General features: G+C 36.1%; 1 protein-coding gene, 2 long non-coding RNA genes and 1 pseudogene across 5 annotated transcripts; 2 read left to right on the top strand and 2 right to left on the bottom strand.

Moving 5' to 3' along the window:
• Positions 1–10,090: 10,090 nt before the first annotated feature.
• LOC133799296 (dynamin-related protein 4C-like) lies at positions 10,091–11,619 on the top strand (annotated as a pseudogene).
• A 636-nt stretch (positions 11,620–12,255) lies between these two features.
• LOC133801764 (uncharacterized) lies at positions 12,256–13,094 on the bottom strand. The gene is made up of 2 exons (XR_009876957.1): positions 12,749–13,094; positions 12,256–12,490 (listed from the first exon to the last, which is right to left on the bottom strand). It is a non-coding gene; the product is annotated as an uncharacterized LOC133801764 (long non-coding RNA).
• Positions 13,095–13,218: 124 nt separating this feature from the next.
• LOC133801763 (uncharacterized) lies at positions 13,219–15,114 on the bottom strand. 3 transcript variants are annotated; one of them, XR_009876954.1, is made up of 5 exons: positions 15,045–15,061; positions 14,379–14,477; positions 13,702–13,851; positions 13,451–13,566; positions 13,219–13,364 (listed from the first exon to the last, which is right to left on the bottom strand). It is a non-coding gene; the product is annotated as an uncharacterized LOC133801763 (long non-coding RNA). The 3 variants fall into 3 exon arrangements; XR_009876956.1 differs by lacking the exon at positions 14,379–14,477 and having other exon boundaries at positions 15,045–15,114; XR_009876955.1 differs by lacking the exon at positions 15,045–15,061 and having other exon boundaries at positions 14,379–14,501.
• A 3,203-nt stretch (positions 15,115–18,317) lies between these two features.
• On the top strand, positions 18,318–18,617 carry LOC133799295 (secreted RxLR effector protein 161-like). The gene has a single exon (XM_062237313.1). The coding sequence runs from the start codon at positions 18,318–18,320 to the stop codon at positions 18,615–18,617; it is 300 nt and encodes a 99-aa protein (XP_062093297.1).
• Positions 18,618–20,004: the final 1,387 nt, after the last annotated feature.

The raw sequence follows: 20,004 nt of genomic DNA, 5'->3' as shown, positions 1-20,004 counted from the left end.
AAGTATCTTGATTTTACTTGAATAAAAATAATGGCTTTTTAGGTGAAAATCATTTGAATAATCGTTCAGCAGAGGCTGAAGACTCGTTCAAAAGATGCTGGACTTATGGAGGAGTTTGAATGGCTGAAGGGAAAATAATTCAAAAGTGTTTGAATTTATGCTGGAGGAGGCGATATATCGCCCCCTATAGGCGATATATCGCCTGGGCCACTGTTCCCGAGGTGACCGTGCATCGATTCGTGTTTTCCGTATCTACGTGCTGCGATATATCGCCCCCTATAGCTGCGATATATCGGCATACGCTGAATATTTAAACACGAAATTACACATTTTTAGCTAAGTTTGAATGGAGTAAACAGCCTTGACTAAGCCCTCAACGTATTCAAAGCTGCTGACTGACCTTAAAGCATTCAAACTTTACTCCTTATTAAATTTAATCCTCAAAATACTTAATCCTTAATCACACATTCATAACATGTGCTTAAAATCCTATTGGTTGATATCTAAACCTTATAGTATAATAAATATTATTCTTAATATCAGCTATATAATCAAACCTTAGGTTAAACTTAATATTCTTAAACTATAGGTTAAACTTAGAAAATCTATAAGTACTACTATGAGTGTCCAAATAATTCCCGGTCTGAACCAAAAATCCACAGTTACAAAGATAATGCTATAAATACTATAATACTACTATCTATCTTTGCTAAGTAAAGTTCTTGGACTCTACTAATACTACTATCTATCTTAGCTAAGTAAAGTTCTTGGACTCTACATCCACTTAACAATGAAATATTAACTAATCCAAACTTTACACCCTTAGCTCATTTAGAATTCTTTTATATTAAAAAAAATCTAAAGTCAGGAATACTATTGATTACTAGCTAGAGAGTCAATAACTTTTATTTCCCTACCAATCACTCTATATAGCCAAAACCAATATTAATACATGATTTTTCTTAATCAACCATGACCAAGTTATGCAAGCTTGCAACAAAAGAATATAACATGGTCAAAAACTTCATCCATACTCACCGGAATAGTATAGAGTTAAAAGTCCTAGCAATAATATAATTTACACTTGTAATATGCTATTATTACGATAGAATTAAAGAGACATGGGTGGATAATTGATAAAATTAATAATCTTATATTTTTATCCATTAAATTAATATATTTATTGTTGAGTTTTTTACTGTTCTTGTTAATTGTTTTATTTTTTTTTCAGTTTTAGTAAATTCTACATATTCGTAAATCAATTAGAAATAAAGATTAATTCTTGGTAATTAATAGCCAATCCTTGTGAGTTTGAAACTCTGCTTCATTATACTACTTGTTTCCTGTACTACTTGTTTCCGATTGCGTGCATGTGCATATTTAAAGAATTCCACAACAAATATTGCAAAAAGTAATTAAAATATAATTTTTTTTTCTCAAAAAGTAGGTACAACCAACACATATTCAATAATATATACATTCACGATAAGGACACAGGTCAATATGAAAATAGTACGAAGTCTTGATAATCCTCGTGATTTCAAGTGCTATAAATACAATTAATGTGTCAGGAATTGATATTCCAAAATATTATCATTACTGAAAATGGAGAGCAATAAGAAGTCAGCAGTTGTTGTGATGTTGAGCCTAGTTGTTGTTGTTCTTGTGTTTTTTCCATCAACTACTTTTGCACTGAATAAACTTCACCTCTATTCAGATGGTGCTGAACCAGCTGCTGATGCCGATGGAGAGGTCACTGCCGAACCTGATTCTCTTTCAGAGATATTGTTGGCACAAATATCTTCAGCAGTTCTTGGATGCAATGAAAGATGCCGGACTTCGTCTGATTGCCGGGGTGTGTGTCGACGTTGTCGTCTTCGTGGTCGTCGTTCAATTTGCGTTGTTTAGATTATTCTAAATATGGTTTTATATCGATTGACACCTGCCCTAGAGTATGTATATATATACTCTATATATATACATATATGAAATAATGCCAATCGTACGTAGTAGTGTAATGAATAATAATGTTTTACATATGCATGCAATAGCATGTGTGTGTGGACGTCTTATGCTTGGCTTGTAGTATGTACGCACTTGAATACAAGTGGTCCCATAAATATAATATGCATATTTTCTGGTATTCACTAGTACGTGTAACTTTATAATTAAAATTAGGGAACTTTGAGTTTTTTTTTTTTTTTTGATGAATCAGCAAGATTTTCATTACTCCAAAAAACAACTATACAATCTAATAGCATCTTCAATGGAAGATCTAATAATATCAACTTCTATACAAATATATGAACTGTTAGAATATTGCCAGCTTTACATCTTTATCTTTACAATTCCAAAAACCAATCTATGTCTACTGTACTAACACGTTGAGGCCTAACACAGCTGACTCTATATTTAACATCTTCTTTAACTTTTCTCACAATCAATTCTGTGTTCACCACCTTCGAATGCCAGAGTATATCATTTCTGGCGTGCCATATCTGATAAACCAGAGCTGCAATTGCAGCTGAGTAACATTGCCTTTTGAACTTGCTGAGTTTGGCTCTTGCAATCCATCTTAGAAGACTGCCCAGGGATCTTGATTCAGCTCCCCATCGAAGCCAGCTCTTCACTTGCTGCGAACAAATCAAAGATAGAGAACAACCGAAGAAGAGGTGTTCCTTTGTTTCTGTGTGAAGCCTGCTGAACAAACAATGGGATTCAACAATTATATTATAAGTCTGCAGATGTCCCCTTGTTCTCAATCTATTTTGCACAGCTATCCATAATATCAAGCTATGCCTTGGCACATTAAGTCTTCCCCACACCTCTTGACTCCATTTTACTTTATTCTGAACAGGACATAACATTGTATAGCCCCGAGAAATCTGGTATTTTGTACCAGCAAACTGTTGCATATCGATAATACTCTTAACCCGATCTTTGACAGCAACCAACTTTCTCCAATACCAGCTCCCTTGAATAGGTGCCTGATAGTTCCACCAATCTTCTCCCTTGAGGTAAACACTGTGTATCCACCTAACCCATAAGTTGTCTTCTTTTTTCGCAATTGCCCATACATACTTGATGATGGCAGCAGTATTCCACTCAGCAACACCCTTAAAACCTATTCCTCCTGCAGCCTTGGATTGACATACACTTCCCCAAGCTATAAGTCCTGCTCCCTGAAACATATGATGACCCTTCCAAAGATAAGCACAGCAAATGGCTTCTATTCTATTAATAACTTTCTTTGGTAAGATCATGACTTGGCTCCAATAAGAATGAATTGTCAGTAACACAGAGTTGATTAGCACAGCTCGACCTGCAAATGATAAATTTCGAGTACTACATGCCTTGATCCTAGCTGTCATTTTGTCAGCTAGAACAGAACAATCATTGCTTGTAATTCGTTTGGCACACACAGGAATGCCCAAATATTTGAATGGCACTTCTTTCCTGCAAAATCCAGAAGCCTCCATAATGCGCTGTACCTCACTATCCTGCATGCCACAACAGTATATTGCTAATTTTGAAGGATTAGGATGCAGCCCAGAGGAACAAGAGAAAAGCTTCAGCCCTTGCAAGAGATAATGGATGCTTTTAAAGTCTCCATGGCAGAACATGATAACATCATCTGCAAAACTCAGATGATTTAATTTCAACACTTCACACCTGTCATGAAACTTGAAGTCTGATTTGGTCCCAATTCGTTGTATTATTCTTGACAAATACTCCATTCCGAGGACAAAGAGAAGAGGAGACATAGGATCCCCTTGTCTTAATCCTCTCTTTGCTTCAAAATACCCATGCATTGAGCCATTGAACATGAGTGAGAATCTAGGAGTCCGGACACAATTCATAACCAGCTTTACAAACTTGTCAGGAAACTGGAAAGCAAGTAGCAATTCTTCCAAGAAATCCCACTCTATTGTATCATAGGCTTTCTATAAATCCAGCTTTATCACACAGCCTGCCTTTGTTGCTTTCCTCCCATAATGTCGAATGAGATCTTGGCAAATCAAAATATTGTGAGCTATGAACCTGCCTTTGATGAAGCCTCCTTGATTTGGAGTTACCAACTCAGGAAGAATGTGTTTGAGTCTTGAACAAATCAATTTAGTGGCTGTCTTATAAATTACATTGCAACATGCAATGGGCCTAAAATCACTAACTGTGTTAGGACACTTTACTTTAGGGATAAGTGTTAACACAGTTGTGTTAATCTCTTTGAGGATTTGACCTGAATGCAAAAAAGAGGTTACAGCTTCGAAGATATCATTCCCAATTAACTCCCAATTGTCCTGAAAAAAATAACTAGAGTATCCATCTGGTCCCGGTGCCTTGACCCCTGGAATTTCAAAGATTATTTTCCTGACTTCTTCTTTTGTAAAATCCCCCAGTAACAAATCAGCTTGCTGCTTGGTCACTAAAGGGCCTTGCTTCACCACACTGGTTAGAACAGGATGTCTATTTACCATTTTATTTCCAAGTAAGCTTTGATAAAATGATAAGAAAGCATCTGTTACCTGAGAAGGCTCTTCTACTCTGATTCCTTCTCGGGTCTCAATTGACAAAATTCTATTTTTTCGTCTTCTTTCTCTAATACTGGCGTGAAAAATCGCTGTGTTGTCATCTCCATCTTTGATCCAACTTAATTTAGCTTTTTTTTGCAAAAAGGAATTCAACTCATTATGTACTTGAATATATTTGTCCCTGGCTTCCACTTCTCTGATATGCCATTCTTGATTCAAAGGGTCCAACTGAAGCTTTTCTTGACAGTCAACTAATCGTTCCTTGGCCTGAGCATCAGCTGCATGAATATCACATTACCCTTGTTTGTTGAGCTCTTTTAAGACTCCTTTGAGAGCCTTAAGCTTAGCAACTACTTGAAACATTTTAGTCCCATTAATTGCTCGCTGCCAAACCTCCTTAACTGACTCTGAGTACTTTGGGTGAGAAGACCACATTCTAAAATATTTAAATGGCTTTTTGCCACTTAGAATCTCAGGGTACACAGACAAAACCGCGGGGGTATGATCAAAAATCCCTTCAGACAGAAACACTGCTTCAGCATTGATAAAACGGTTCAGCCATGTCTGATTTGCAAGCACCCTATCTATTTTGGAGCAAATTCTATCATCTCCTTGCTATTTATTGCTCCAAGTGAAATAACTCCCACTATACTTGACATCCTCTAGTTGGCAGTTCCCAATACAGTCAATAAAATCTGTTGCTATACTATACTTCACTCGTTTACCAATCCTTTCCTCTCTAGTCAGTATCTCATTGAAATCTCCCATGACAACCCATGCCTCCAGGGTGTTTATATCTTGTAAATCTCTCCATAACACCTTTCTCCCATCTGTATCATTAACAGCATACACAAAGGTGACATAGAACCTATTCTTACCATCCACCATTGACACTAAGAGATGCATAAGTTGGCTAGTACACCTTAAAATGCTCACAGTGAAATTAAGAGGATTCCATGCTACTATAATCCGCCCACCCGCATGCCAAGCAATGTTAGAGGTAAAACACCAACCATTTAACATATTAACATATAAAGACCCAAGTTTCCGGGCCTTAACTCTCGTCTCGAGAAGACCAACTAAACTCACCTTTTGAGAATTAATCAAATGCCTGACTAATTTTTGCTTTTGTTGGTTGTTGATCCCTCGGACGTTCCAGCTCAATATTCTATCCATTTCGAAGAGGCGGCACTCCCCCTCCTCCTGTGTTCTCTCCTGTATCTAACTCAGCAGAGTCTGCTGTATTCGGCATCTGCTCAGGGAGCTTGTGCGATTTAGTTTCTGGTTTCTGCTTCCTTCCAACTATGTCTTCAGCAACAACACCCTCACTGACAGTATTCGAGGAGCCAGGCAATTCAGCTAATGCTTGAAAGGAATTATCTGTTTGTGTTTCCATCACAGATTCTTTATCCTTATGCTTCCTTCCTTTAGTGACTTGTTGAAACCCATCAGCATCTACTTTCGGTTCCTGGGTAGCTTGGTTAGCTGCTGCTTCCTTAACAGCTTCTTTGACAACCCATTGTTACTTCCTTCCTTCTTTCTTTCTACAAACATCTGTTGTGTGACCCATGCCTTTGCAATGGCCACAGACAATAGGCTTCCATTCGTACATGATCGATACAGAGACATTGCATCCATATTCATCTTCAAAATAAATGAGTTCCAGAAAATCCTGTTGGAGAGAAACTTCGATGAGGACTCCTGGGAAATTAAGTTTATCCCGCTCTTTAGTCACTGAATCCACTTGCACAGGTTTCCCCAATTGCCCAAAAATCTTAAACAGCGATTTCTCACCCCAATATTTCAAATCTAAATCAGAGATTTGAATCCATATCGGTACCGTTCAGACATCTTCTTTCTTGAAGTTAGTGTTAGGATCCCATGCCTTCATCACCACAGGCCTCTTGTTGAGGAAGATGTATCCACCATTGAGCACCTCATCCCTGTCTTCAATGGTCTCAAATCTAATAAGGAAAACCCCATATGACAGCAGCCCAGCCTTATCTACTCTCTCCACATCCTTCTAATAAAACCCTCAAAAATTGACAGAGGTGGGTTAGCACCAAGCACATAGCATACCATAGAAGAATTCCAAAAAGCTACCTCTTCCTCAATATCTTCCATTGTGATTTTGACCTTACGCTCTTTCTTAGCATTTGTGAACGAATTTTCGAAATTCCTTATTACTGTTCCCGATCTCAGAATTGGAGGAGTATCACGATTACCTTGCGAAATATTCGTAGCACATTGTCGATTAGCAGCTAAAAAACCGTGAAATCCGATCTGATTTCCTCTTGTCGCTGTATATCTCGCAAGGATGAGTTGGGTGACAGAGGCTCTGGAATCCCATCTCGCAATCCAAGCTCAACAGGTTTCGAACCAGCAGCAGGAACCTTCGTACCTTCATCTTCTTCATCCGAAAAATCAATCGGCTCTCGATGCCAAGCACAGCTTCCATGGTTTTTATTTTTTGAACATCTGAAGTAGAGGTTAAACCTCTTTTCTTTGGTTTCTTTGCAGCAGGTTTCGACTTCCCCTGAATCTTCACCCTTGTTTTCGCCATAGCACCAGCTCGAGAGCTGTAAGAAGCGTCAGAGCAGAGAAAACCGATGATTTCAGAATATTAAAAAATTATGTTAATAGTGGCATTCTGAACTTTGAGTTTTTATGCTTAATGAGGTGCCCTAAATCAAAAAAAATACTAAGGCCTCTAATCATTTCAAAAAAATGTCAAATTTTTTGACAATACCAAAAATACCCATCTCATAATTTTTCCTTGCACTTTTTCTTCTCTCTTCCCTCTCTCTCCCTCAACCCATTCCTCGCAACTCTCTCTAGAAAAAAATTCATGAGTAATAGCAAGTATTTCTTATTTAGGACACTAAAATACTGCATTTTGAACAGATCTGTGAATGATTTTTGAGTTTTTTTTTGTGATTTTTTTCAGAACTGAAATTTGAAATCTGCAGAAAATCGACGTGGTTCGACAGTGCTCAATGGGGCCTTCAAAATCAAGATTTTCATGAAAACATCGATGTTGCTCGATGGTGGTTAGATGGCGTTTGATGCGATTCTTGCAAGATACATAATTTTTCACTTGGGTGATTTTGTTTTATTTTGGGTAATTTTTCAAGATCTACACGTTTGAGATGTGTATATACACATTTGTGAAATATAAATCTTGAAAAAAAATGACAAATGCAAAACATACCTCATGTTCAAGATATGTTTTGGTATGTTTTCAAGTTATAAACTTTGAAAATGTGTATGTCATCTAAAACGTGTAGATCTCAAAAAAATACTCAAAATAAAAAAAAATCATCCCAAACGGACACCCAAGTGAAAAATCTTCTCTTACAAGAATTGTATCGAACCACCACCGAGAAACCATCGAACACCATCGAGCAACGTCGATTTTTTCATGAAAATATTGATTTTGAAGGCCTTATCGAGGTAGCATCAAACACCATCGAGTTGGGCATGATTTTTGAGTTATTTTTCATATCTGAAACTCTGAAATATGTAGAAAATTGACTTTTCTCGATTGTTGCTCGATGGTGCTCGATACCAGCTTGATGGGGCCTTCAAAATCAATATTTTCATGAAAAAATTGACGTGCTTGATAGTGGTTCAATGCAATTCTTGTGAGAGACATAATTTTTCACTCGGGTATTCGTTTGTGATGATTTTTTTATTTATTTTGGGTATGGCTTTGAGATCTACATGTTTTAGATGTTCACGTACACATTTGCAAAGTTTAGAACTTGAAAACATACCAAAACATATCTTGAACATGAGGTATGTTTTGCATTTGTCGTTTCTTTCAAGATTTACATTTCCCAAATGTGTATATACACATCTCAAACGTGTAGATCTTGAAAAAATACCCAAAATAAAAAAACACCCAAAACGGACACCCGAGTGAAAAATTATGTATCTTGCAAGAATCGTATCGAACACCATCGAACCACCATCGAGCAAAATCGATTTTTCATGAAAATCTTAATTTTGAAGGCCCCATCGAGCTGGCATCAAGCACCATCAAACCATCATCGAGCCACGTCGATTTTCTGTAGATTTCAAAGTTTTAGATCTGAAAAAATTAAGGGTAAAGTTTTCTGGTATTCACTAGTACGTGTAACTATATAATTAAAATTAAGGGTAAATACCTATTGAATAATTAGGATTTTTTTTCCCAGCCTATTACCACTTGCAATTCATACCCTCTAAAATTTTTACATTGTTAAAAATTTCCACTGAATTATGCATCGTTACCGAATTACGGGACTTCTGTTAGTTTCTGGATGACGTGATTAAAAGAAGATTGATTTGACAGTTTGATTGATTATGGTTCAATATTTTTTTCTCAGAGATGGTGAATTTTTTGTACATGCAAATAAAACTGAAGCAAAATAGTTCAAATAAAATACTATTAAAGTTACTATATTGTATATGATTTTATTTTTATTTTTTTAATATTTAAATAAAAAAGGAAATAGAAGTATGCTTGAATTCATAAAACATTATTTTTTTTTAATTCATGCTTCAATTTTTTTCTTCAAAGATGGTGAAATTTATTTAAATTTCTTCTTTTTCTTCAGGAATATCACTTTTCTTCTAGCCATGTCATCCTTTTCTACTCCAATTCATAAAACATTATTATTTTTTTTAAAATTTATTTTTTACTCCCCCCTCATGCGTGGCTGACTCTTTGAAAGCAACACGGAGCTTCTCCTGTGCTACCCTAAGGTCCTCCATGTCCTTGCAAACAGTCTCCTCATCGGCTTGTGTGAAGCCCATGGAATCTTCCAATAACTTCAAGGAAGTATCCTCTAGAGTTTGCAGCGTTGATTGCTCCGTGGTGAAGCAGATCTCCAAGGCGGAGGAATGAGCCTTCTTGTCCTCCATTGCCTTCTGAAGCATCAAATGCTCCTCCAGCGAGACGGAGACCTCCCTTAGCTCATTAAGCTCAAAAGACCTCATCGTGACAACATCCTTGAGCCGCTGACAGAGAACCGCAGCCTACACAACAAAACAAAGTTATCTTCAAGATAACATTTAGCTGTAAAAAGAAAAAGTTTGAAGAAAAATTCAGAATTGTACTTACCCGCAGTGTGGTGTAGCGGCAGGCTGTGAGGATGGATATCTCATAACTACTACAAAACTGTACTTAGACAACACACATGAGACCACAGTTTTCGTAGAACTGTCGTCTAGTGTTAAAAATAGACATGACACAACAATTGCTTTCGAATTGTTGTGCCGTGTGAATTAAAACTTACATGAAACAACATTTCGAGTGAGACTGTTGTTACATGTCTTATTTTGACACAGGACGACATTTCTACCTAAATTGTGGTATCAATTAATTTTTTCTAGTATTATTAATTAAATTTGTATGTTTTAATATAATTAATTTAATAAATATACTTATCTAAACATATATATATAATAGTGAAATTAGACATACATAAGAATATATTTTTTTATTTTGCCGTTTACATTTTTAAAATAAGAAATTACTTATTTTAAATATTTTAGCTATTGATTAAATAATATATGATCAAATCAAAGATATCATAATGGAGTATATTGAGCCTGAAGCGAGTATCATACTTAATGTGTTGTCTGCAACTGTTGACTTCCCCACTTGTGAGTCAATCCAAATGTCCCAAAGCGTTGACCGAACTGGAGAGAGGACTCTGGCTGTCGTTACTAAGTCTGATAGAGCACCAGAAGGGCTGCTGGAGAAGGTAATTGCTGATGATGTTAACATTGGACTTGGTTATGTCTGTGTTAGGAATAGGGTTGGTGATGAATCCTATGATGAGGCTCGGTTTGAAGAAGCTATGCTTCTTCAAACACATCCTGAGCTTTCCAAGATCGATAAATCGATTGTGGGCATTCCTGTTTTGGCTCAGAAGCTCATGCAGGTTCAAGCCAAGAGCATAGCTAGAAACTTACCTGACATTGTCAAGAAGATCAATGATAAGTTGAATCAAAATCTTGCGGAGTTTAGAAAGCTCCCCAAGACTATGAACTCAGTGGCTGAGGCCATGACTGCTTTCATGAGAATCATTGGGGTGGTTAAAGAATCACTGAGGAAAATTCTGTTGAGAGGCGAATTCGATGAGTGCCCAGATGAGAAGAAGATGCATTGTAAAGCTAGGTTGGTTGAGATGCTCAATGGTTTTTCAGATGAGCTTATGAACTGTCCTGAGAGTGATCAAACCATAAACTTCTTAATGGATAAGATTAAGCATTTGGAGGAAGCGAAAGAGATTTCTCTCCCAAATTTCCTTCCCAGGACAGCTTTTCATGCTCTATTACAAGAAAAGGTAAAGGGGGTATCTGGTGTCCCAATAGCTTTCGTGGGAAAGCTATGGGATTACATAGAAGATGTGGTGATGACTATCCTCATGAGCCATGTTGAAGACTATCACCAGCTACAGCTCTCCACTAGAAGAGCAGGGCTTAATCTAATCGAGAAGATGAAAGAAAGGTAAATGAAGTGGGTTATGGAGGCTGTGGAGACGGAGAAGCTCACCGATTACACTTGCAACCCGGAATTCGAAATCGAATGGAACAAATTCATGGCTCAGAAAAACACGTTCATGTCATATGTGGATTACTATAGCACCATAAATATCGAAGGGTTGGCTCGGTTGAGGTGGCGAATGCGAAGCAGTTTCCGCATCTTTTGCATCAAGCTTATGACTTGAGGATGAGAATAGTTGCTTATTGGAGAATTGTGCTGAGAAGGTTGGTGGACTCCATGGCTCTGCATATGCAGCTGAGTGTTCATGTGCTTGTGAATGAGGAGTTGGAGAAGGAGATTGCGGGTGAGTTAATGACACCTTATAATGGAAATTGGTTCGCGAAATTGATGGAGGAATCACCTTCTGTTGAGTCTGAAAAAGACAGAGACAATTTTTTATTATTTTTCTACAAATATCTCAAGAACAATTACAAATCACAAATTCAAAATTTAAATCTTTTTCTTTATACCCATACCCTAAATCCATCTCTTCCACATACCCATACCCAGATTTTATATGTATACCAAGTTGATAGAGGACCAAGATGAAGGGGGAGGTTGGAGGACCAAGGTGATAATTTTTTTTCCTTTACAAACGGTTCAGAATACGTGTTCTTTTCTAGAGTAATAATATGTGCACCCAAAATATACACACAAACCACTACAAGAAAAAACATTTAGAATAACTCTGAAAAAGTGCTATAAAAAACAGTTTATAACACTTTATCAAATGTTAACATAGGCCGTGTTATTAAAAGTCCAAACATTTTTATAATAGTTTTCAAGTGTTATCAATTGTGTTATAATTAACTATTATATAACATTTTTTCTTTGTTATAATATACATATAATATCTATTTATCAAGCTTATAAATATGATGTCAAGAGCAACTAATTATGCCTATTTCATAACATTATTTAAGAGTTATAAAAAATGTTATTATAGATTTTTTATAACATTTTGTGCTTGTTATATTATATTAATGATAACGTTTGGTTATAGTTGTAATTATCTAAACTAAGCACTATAATATGTTATAAATGATGAATTTATAACAATTTCTTTTTGTTATATTATAAATGTAATAGCATTAATTATTGTCATATATTTTAAAACAAATTATTATATTTTATTTATATAATATTTTAATAAATTTTATTATGTATATATTTTGATCAAATATATTACAAAAACAAATATTCACTAAATATTAATATCATTACATTAGTAATTAGTAATTAAGTGCAATACAAAACATTTCTAAAATATTAACTAAAAAGTTAAGCTAATATATAAAAGTAGTACACCACAAAATAAAAAATAAAAAAAAACACTACTAAAATTTTGTAGTCGAACTCGAATCTGTCATCACTGGATCATGTGGTATACTCCGAAGAAACTTTATATAGTAGGAAGTACCTGACCAAATTTAGAACACAAACTTAAAACCAATAAACCAGGTCACAACAAGTCTAATTAACATGTCTCAAGTAAAAAAAGTTTAGGATATAATTTTTTTTTTTTAAATGTAAGGTTCAGTAGCATAACAGCTATTTTTCAATAAATCCTAAATTTACATAAGTAAATTACTAGCATTTGTATAGTACAAACTTGTGTTAGTGTGAGAATTTACATTAAAAGCATTGCAAACAAAACAAAAGGATCAAGAGCACAAACCTCAACCAGATGTGGAACTGAGAAATGTAGGTTTCAAGAGTAACCTTTCCAAGCCATCTACATATAAATTGTCAAAAGTATAACGTTAAAAAAATTAGAAGAATAAATGATCCTGATGTTTGAGCCTTTTTAAGGGTTAGACAATTTATATGGAGAAATTTCGGAACTGCTGGGTGAAGTTCCGCAAACTTATATAACCCTGGTAAAAAAAAAGAAGAGAAATTAAAGACAGAAAGAAGTGTCCTGTGAATCTATGCAAATGATTTATGTCATCATAATATTATCCATATTATTACTCATGTATAACACGCACATTATAGGGATCCATGAGGTGTAGGGATGGAACTTGTTATATGAAACCTTGTCGAGCTTGTAAATGTACTCGAACCATAAATATCCAACCTACACAAAGGATCATGAATGAAGTGAGAAGAATATATATATATATATATAAAAGAGCCATAAAAATCATCACTGGCATTATATAAGCTCATGATACTAAAATTGTTGTCACATAAATGCTACTCACAAATACGGAAACAGCAACTACAATCCCTTTGATTGAAACTCTCTTCTTGGTTTCTGTTTCCTCCAATTTTTCCATCCACTTCTCAACCTAAGATAAAACAATATTGTTCAGCTAAAGAAACCAAAAGGAAAAATAATTATTAGACAGGCGAGCATGAACATTCAATGATTTACATTTGGATGACAATATGCATATATCATTCCAATGATCCATATATAACGATCAAGTCCAGATCTGAAATGCCACTCATGCAGCCGAGAGAGATCTGGCTTTGCAGGATCGGTATACCCTGCATGGTGCAGAATAAGGAAAGATATGAGATTACTTTAGTTTTAGTCTATTTTTTTATTCTTGGCGATAAAAAATCTATTGTTAGAAAATACATATGACACATTAAATGGAAATGAAATAAAAAAAAAATCACCTGAGTAAAACGTGCAAGACTAAAATCTTTTCTGATGTAATAGTAGGAAAAGTTGCCAAATCCAATCATCCAAACATATGCAGCAATAAAGACACGGATCACATTATATATCTCAGTTGCAGCAAAGTAATGATACATCAAAAATAGGACCTGTTAATGGGAAAAAAATAGTCATGGTCATAAGATATGGAAATTTTAATCAGAAACTGTTCGCAGAAATAAATTTTCAAAATAGGAATTTAATAATTTCAAGTAATGTAGGATCAAATAAGGTTTGCAGGCTTAGTTCTCATAACTGAATACTTTTATGGTTCCAGACTCCTAGAATAATCAAAGAAAAAGAAATAAGATAAAAATGATTTATCTTTGTTATGGCCACATGAAACTTAGTGCCATTAATTCGATCAACCAAATATGAGTTTATATATGTATGAATATATATATATATATATAGAGAGAGAGAGAGAGAGAGACAGAAAACAGAGAGACAGAAAGTAAAATACTATATATATATATCAAGAATCGGTGAACGAAGGTGCAAAACAGAGGTTTGTGCTCTTGAATAATTAAAGCATTGCAAAGAATTTCAAACTACTAGGAATTAAAAGCTTATTGATGCTGCAAAGCAAAGCAAAGATAATTGGATGATTTAAGTTAATTACAACTTACTGAAGTACCTTTCTGATTGAAGTATATATGCTATCCTTTGCTGTACTTGGTTCTCATGTCTTGGTACACACAACACAATCAATCTGGGTAATGCAGCCACTTATTCCCTAATTTGTACAATGCTAGTTACGGAACATAATCTATATGATGAGAACTCACTACTAACACTTGTGTTTTATCAACCTTCATATAGCCGTTGATCAAAGTGAATCTGGTAAACCCCGTTTGATAACATCATTTCATATAACTCTTTCAGTTTCTCCACTTTGCAAAGAGAATCAATTACAATACTATATGTACATACATCAGCTAAAATTTCAGAATCAATCATGTTGATTAGGAGTCTATGGGCTTCTTCAAAACTACCAAATTATATAAGCAAATTAATATCAATCACTTGAAACTTTAAAGAAGGACCCAATACCCTTGCCCAAAGACATGTTTCATTTTCCTTTAGTTCTATCTCAGTCTACCAATGCCTGGGCCTGTTTACCATCCCAGACATACCAATTGTTTGAGCTGCTAGCTGCAATGACTGATTTATTATCATGAGTCATAGTCAGATCAAGAACAAAACCAAGGCAACAGTAGAGTGTGCGACTTAATGATCCAATATTGGTATCTAAATGCTTGTTACGCCAAGAACAAACAGGTTTCAAAGTTAGAGAGAAAACCTGAGAAACTAGAGGCTTCGATAGAGCGATATAGGCCAGAGCATGAGCGCCTTCTTCAATCCAAAGTCGCTTTCGCTTAATAAATGCTTTATTGCCTCCCTGGCTATTTCTCCTCCCTGGCTATTTCTTCCTGCGATCTAGATAGATAACAATCCCACCAAAACCATAGTCAAAACCAACACTAACACAGCTCCATCCACAGATCATCACTGTGATCACTGAAACCAATTCGATAGTTTCCCCAGAAAATGCAGGCAAAATTGAATAAAATCCATAAATTTACTCAAAGCAAAATCAATCCCCAATTTCTATAAATCGTAATTAATAAACCAAGGCAGTCCTTTTTATATAATAAACTTTCCAAAAACCAAACAGAAGAAGAGTTGAAAAACCACATTGCTAATCAAAAAACTTACAAAACGATCCAACTGGAAGATTTTTCAGCGATCGATCGAAGCTTACAAGGAAATGGGTTTAGGTTTTGGCAAAAAGAATTGGGAACTTGGGATTGGAACTAGTATAAATGAATCGTGAGCTTGATAATAAGGTTATCATCACCAATTTCCGGCGATTAGATTGGCGGCGAAGTCACCGTCGGTGAGGAGAGCAAGTGGAGAAGATCTAGGATACTTCGTTCAGAGAGAGAGAAGAGTTTTTTTTTTTTTTTTGTATGAACAGGCTTTATAATTAGCCTTATTATATTTGTCAGCCCAATATTCAAAAGCCAATGGTATTATTTTTAAGATATTGACCCAATTTTTCAATAATAACACTTTTCAAAAAGTGTAATTTTTTTAATGTGATATAAACTCTAAAATGTTGTAAGTTGACTGCGAGTGAAAGAAGCTTAAGGAGTGTAAAGAGATTTTGGCCACTATCATGGACCGAATTGCAACTTCCAACTGTAGTCAATGAGACAATATATATATAATATATTTATATATTAAGGTCAACAAGTTACACTCGTATTATGTGTGTATGCTTTGTGGTTTTGTGTAATATGTTATTGTGTGAACTTTTTTTGTCGTTGGGGTATTGTGCGAACTTTTATTAGCCACATAATGAAAGTGGGGAATAATTACTTTATTTGCTTTTAGTATATTGATTTAAAACTAAGATTCTCAAAGTGAATTCAAAAGAAATTACAATATTGATGATGCAATATTCAGTCATCTCTCTCTCCTGTCATTCCTTCTGAAAAAAAAATACTAAAAAAGAGTGGCTCTGTTCCAAGTAGATTATTAACTCGAACCAGCTGTTTATATTATATCTGTACGTACACATTTTCTGGAAATGATTGATGAATAATAATAAACAACGAAAATGGTACGGAATGATTTGTACTACTATTATTTATTTATTTGATTTATACCATATATTTATAGAAATTACAACACTATTTTGTAATATGGTTTATTGGTTAGCTAAAATACATATTAGTGAGACTTACTAGTAAACTCATAAATGAAGGTGGTTTAAATTTTTGGAAAATTCTTGTGGATGAAAACGATGTTAGGGTGGAGACGTTTTCATTGTATTCTGATAATGCCCAGACAAACAAGGGAGAGGGAGAATAAGGGACATGATAGTATGGGGCCAGGCACAGAGGCGGGTTGATTTTTGGTTTCCATGCAACAGCCAACATTTTAGACATATACTATACCTTCTTTATATGAAAGTGCCATTGTTCAAGTGCCATTGAGTTCAAAACTACAGAGGAAAGATGGTCGGGGTAAACCACTTGATTTGTCTAACCTTAAAGTCTTTGGTTGTGCAACCTATGTACACCAAAGCATTGGAAAATTAGAACCTAGATATATTAAATGAGTGTTCCTAGGATATCCTGAGGGTGTTAATGGATTCAGAATTTGGCTGAGGGATACGGGTGGATTTAAAACTATTATAAGTAGGGATGTAATTTTTCAAGAAGATGTATTTCTTTGTTTATCTAACACTAACCCCGCTAGTACACAATTTAGTACTAACCCTGCCGGAACCATAAGTTTAAATCCAGGAATTGCAGACCAAACAGAGGAACAAGAACATGATATAAATCAGGTGGAACCTACTATTCATCAACCTGAACCAAATACAGTTCAGGTGGAACCTATTGGTGAGGAAATAAAGAGAATGGAACCTGAAGAACCTCAACAAAATGAAAATCTGACAGATTATCAGTTGACCCGAGACAGAGAGAAGAGGATTCCTACTCCTAACTTGAAATACAGCTTCAACATATGGAATGAAGACCTAGCCTATGCTTTTATGAGTAACTTAGAAGCTAACTCAGAAGAACCACCAAGTTATGAAGAAGCTGTAAAGGGTGATAAGGCAGAAAACTGGATACAAGCCATGAAGGATGAGATGAAATCTCTACAAAAGAACCAAACATGGAAATTGGTACCTAAGCCTAAAGGAAAGAGTATTATAGCCTACAAATGGTTGCACAAAATAAAGGAAGGAATAACCAAGGGAGAACCTATAAGGTACAAGGCTAGATTGGTTGCTAAAGGCTTTACACAGAAAGTTACAGAGATTTTTTCTCCACTGGTAAAATACAAGACTATCAAGATTATTCTATCACTAGCAAATCAGTTTAATATGGAAATAGATCAGATGGATGTGACCACTGCTTTTCTACATGGGGAATTAGAGGTTGACATCTATATGCAACAACCGAAATGTTTTGAGGTCAAAAGGAAGGAAGATCATGTTTGCAAACTTATTACGTCCTTGTATGGACTTAAACAGTCACCTAGGCAATGGAACAAGAAATTTGATGCATTTATGTTGAAGCTAGGATTCACTAGAAGTTACTATGATACTTGCCTATGCTTCAAAGGAACTAAGGTGAATGAGGTTATCTATTTACTACTGTATGTAGATGACATGCTGATTATCAGCAAAGAAAAGTCTCGAATAGAGGTGATGAAAGGCCTACTCAAGAAAAAATTCGAGATGAAGGACTTGGGCATAGCTATAAAGATACTAGGGATTACAATAAGAAGGGACAAGAGCAACGGAAGGTTGTGTATGACTCAAGAGGACTACATTAACAAAATAATAGAGAAGTTTTCTATGAAGGGAGCTAAACCTGCTTCACAACCTATCACAAACTAGTATACCTTATCTAAAGAACAATGCCCTAAGACTAAAACAGAAGAGTTAGAGATGAGTTAGGTACCCTATTCTAATGTTGTGGGTTCCATAATGTACCTAATAGTTTGTACAATACCAGACCTTGCCTATGTTATTAGTATTATTAGTAAGTATATGTCTAATCCTGGGAAAATTCACTGGTTAGCTATGAAGTGGTTAATCAGATTCCTAATTGGATCTAACAAGGTGGGATTAGTCTATAAGCAGCAACAAGCAAGTACTACAATAGAGGGATACAATGATGCTGACTATGCAGGCGATAGGGACAGTCGAAAGTCTACATCTGCCTATATGTTCTTAATGGGAGGAAACTGTGTTAGCTCAAAAGTTCAACTAAAACCTGTTGTGGCACTATCAACTACAGAATCAAAGTACATAGCAACTACTGAAGCAATAAATGAAGTTGTTTACTGAGTTTTTCGGAAACTAGAATTATGAAAGATGAGAGAGTTTAAAAAGAAAGGATTTAAAATATGCAAGCGATGTTTTTACGTGGTTGGGGCGTTAATGAGCCTTAGTCCACAAGTCAGTTGTATTAGAGCTTAGAGAGCTGTTGACAATGGAGTTTTCTGCAAGTTTGAACAGAGTAATTGCTTATAAGAGAAAATCTCATATCCCTGCTACAGTGCACAACTGGTCCTATTTATAGGCAGTTTAGGTGCGATGGGTTAGGGCCGGACTAATTCGGGCCCAATAGGGATGTAACCATGGTTTGTTCGCTAATGGAGGCTTAATATAAATGATATTGCTAAATAATACATATTAATCAGAGTCCATTGGGCCGGCTTGGGCGTGGCCAAGTCGTATTGCTGTCAATAGTACATAACCTTAGACTGGTCCGTGTGGGCTTCTAAGGGGATCCTGGGGACATGATCTGTCAGAGTAATGGCAGTACTGCTTCCTAGCAGCAGTGTACTGCTTCCTAGCAGCAGTGTACATTTTGTATGTAACCTCTTTTGTAGGTTAGTTGAGGAGACCAACTTCCGTGTTTCTTGGGAATGTGTCAGTGTCGGGGATCAATCCTGCCCTATTCGAACATCTGGTCCGGGTTCCTTTACTAATCTCCCAGTTCATTTACTGGGGTCCTGGTTCGTTCACTAGGGCTCGGGTTCATTCTTGACAAGGTTGTATTCCCAGACTCATGAACCTACCATACCTATTGATATCCCGGAGGGTATGGATAGGTTGGGACCGGGAAGGTGAGTTGGGCTTGCATCTTGGTCCCAGCTCCCTTGTCATGGTGGTGCCCATCAAACACTGTTGGGCTTACCGACAACTGGGCCACTAAGGCTTTCATCTTCCCAGTTCATTGGGCTTAGGATGGGCCTTCGATCTCTTTGGGAGAGCTCCCGAACCCATTATGTTATGCCACGTGTCCAGGGGGAAACAAGGATAGCATTTACCCCCAAGTCTTCATCCGTGCTTACAAGGTGGAGACTTTCCTCATTCTCCCAGACCAAATCCAAATATCCTTGTTTGTTTCCTAGAAGACGGGTTCATTTACTTGGGGGCCACTTGGGTGATCTTGCACGTTAGAGATTTGCGCCTGTCAAATCTTAAAAAGGATCTTTTAATTGTCATAGTGACCGATGGGTGTCAGCGTGATTTCCGAGGCATCCCATCTACACGAGAGAGGTTGATAGGGTACTTGAGTGGGCTGTTTAATGCCTCTGCACCATCTTGGACCGTTGGATGGGGATATACTTGAAAATATTTTAATGCAGACCGTTGGATCAGATAGGCATGGATCGTGGATTGGCGAATCCATGATCTGGTGCTTCATTGGGCTAATTAAGACCTC

Source organism: Humulus lupulus, chromosome 9, assembly GCF_963169125.1.
Source record: "Humulus lupulus chromosome 9, drHumLupu1.1, whole genome shotgun sequence".
NCBI classification, from domain to species: Eukaryota; Viridiplantae; Streptophyta; class Magnoliopsida; order Rosales; family Cannabaceae; genus Humulus; species Humulus lupulus.
Note: the sequence above shows the minus strand (reverse complement) of the source record. Positions and strands in the feature narration are given on the sequence as shown.

What these genes read in the sequence shown, in the direction of transcription:
- LOC133799295 (XM_062237313.1), top strand. Translation starts at nt 18,318, where the DNA reads ATGTCTAATCCTGGGAAAATTCACTGGTTAGCTATGAAGTGGTTAATC.